The sequence below is a fragment of the Dasypus novemcinctus genome, chromosome 10, assembly GCF_030445035.2.
Source record: "Dasypus novemcinctus isolate mDasNov1 chromosome 10, mDasNov1.1.hap2, whole genome shotgun sequence".
Classification (NCBI taxonomy): Eukaryota; Metazoa; Chordata; class Mammalia; order Cingulata; family Dasypodidae; genus Dasypus; species Dasypus novemcinctus.
Window position 1 is genome coordinate 28,665,240 of NC_080682.1, and position 1,955 is coordinate 28,667,194.

The following is a 1,955-nucleotide window of genomic DNA, read 5'->3' on the forward strand; positions in this document are numbered from 1 at the left end:
GTTTATGAATAAAAGTGGCCAAAAATATTTAATAAAATCCTGTGGTAATTTTCATAACAAATGTATTACTAATTGTATATTCAAACTTTTAAAGGGATGTAAGCAATCTGATGATTGTGGTCAAAATTTAGTACTCCTGCATTAAATTCTTTCCAGTTATCATCTTATTTAATCTGTAAAATAACTCTATGGATTAGCTTATTTATCTTTTAAAATTAAGGAAAACAGATTTAAAATTTCAATGACTTAGCAAAGGATATACAGCTAAAAAGTTGGTATTTCTATAATCTAAACCCTGGATTTTCTAGTCCAAAGCAGTACTCACTAAGACTGAGCAATTTTTCTTCTCTAGAGAGAAAATAGAATGATATTGGACAGAGCTCTCCATGATAAAATTCTTTGAATTTGGATTATGCATGAGAATTTCTGTGATAAAATTTGAAAAATAAAATACCATGTTTCTGTTTCGTTTTGTTTGTCTCATTAGTTGTTTTGAGCCACAGGAGAATACATGTTTCATGGCTTCCATGTACTGTGTATACTTCTAAAGCCATGCTCTTGGAAAATAGTTTTGTTTTCCAAGAATATGGTTTTAGAAGCACACTTACTATGGTTAAATAGAGGAGGGCTCAACAGAATTAATTAAAGGATGCCACTGTGTTTAGAAAGAGACCAAGAAAATATCCAAATAGCAAAGAAAGGAAAGATGCACTTAAGGGTTCAGTATCATTGTCATTTCAGTTGTCTGGAGCCCTTTCTCTTCTGCATGACTCTAATGACAGCGTATTTCACCTCCTTGTTCCTAAGACTATAAATGAGGGGATTCAGCATTGGGATCACCATAGTATAAAACACAGAGGCCACTTGATCCTTTCCCAAGGAGTAGGACTTCTTTGGCTTTAAATAAGTAAACATTGTAGTGCCATAAAAGATGGTGACACCCAGGAGGTGGGAGGCACAAGTAGAGAAGGCTTTGCGCTTTCCTGAAGAGGAATTCATTTTCAGGATAGTAGACAGAATGGACCCATATGATACAGAGATTGTGGTAAGAGACACCATTACATTTAAACTAGTGATAATGAATATCATGATTTCAGTGTCATGAGTGTCAGTACAGGACAGGGCTAAAATTGGGGTTAAGTCACAGAAAAAGTGATAGATTACATTGGAGTTGCAGAAATATAAACTGTTCATATAAAGAACAATGACTAAAGATTCAGTAAATCCAATAACATAGGACCCAGTGATGAGGGCACCACAAAGTCTCATGGACATAACCACTGGGTAGTGAAGGGGATTGCAGATAGCTACATATCGGTCATAGGCCATTGAAGAGAGAAGGAAAATTTCAGTGGCACCCAAGAAGAAAAAAAACCACATCTGACTGAAGCAACCCATGATTGAAATACACTTGTAGGATGTTAGTAAGTTCTTCAAAGTTTCAGGTGTAATAACCATTGAGTAACCCAGGTCAAGGAATGACAATTGGCTGAGGAAATAATACATGGGGACATGAAGCTGGAGATCCAGATGAATTATCAGAATCATCCCTGCATTCCCCAGCATAGTAATCAGGTATATTAGGAGAAATAACATAAAGAGGAGCTGCTGGATCATTTCAGAGTCTGTCAATCCCATAAAGATGAAGTAGGTCACATTTGTGTTATTCTTATTTTCCATAGTGCACAACTGTTGTAAACTGTTGAGAAATCATAAGTGAAACTTAGCACAAATGATTTCAAAACAGGTTTTTTTTTAAAATCAGAATTATCTGGCATTAAAAAAATTATTTTAGTGCCTCTAGAATTTCATAATAAAGAGTAGTTTGCAAAATATGACATACAAAATCTTAGTTTGATTGCCAAATATAAATTTGGTATTAAAAACATTTGAATAATGTATAATAGAAACTCATATATATTACATAATTAGAATGGACATGACACTGTTATAAT

General features: G+C 34.0%; 1 protein-coding gene across 1 annotated transcript; it reads right to left on the reverse strand.

Annotated features, from left to right (window-relative positions):
- Positions 1-732: 732 nt before the first annotated feature.
- LOC101432102 (olfactory receptor 8H1-like) lies at positions 733-1,680 on the reverse strand. The gene has a single exon (XM_004476081.2). The coding sequence runs from the start codon at positions 1,678-1,680 to the stop codon at positions 733-735; it is 948 nt and encodes a 315-aa protein (XP_004476138.2).
- Between the last annotated feature and the right edge of the window lie 275 nt (positions 1,681-1,955).

What these genes read in the sequence shown, in the direction of transcription:
- LOC101432102 (XM_004476081.2), bottom strand. Translation starts at nt 1,680, where the DNA reads ATGGAAAATAAGAATAACACAAATGTGACCTACTTCATCTTTATGGGA.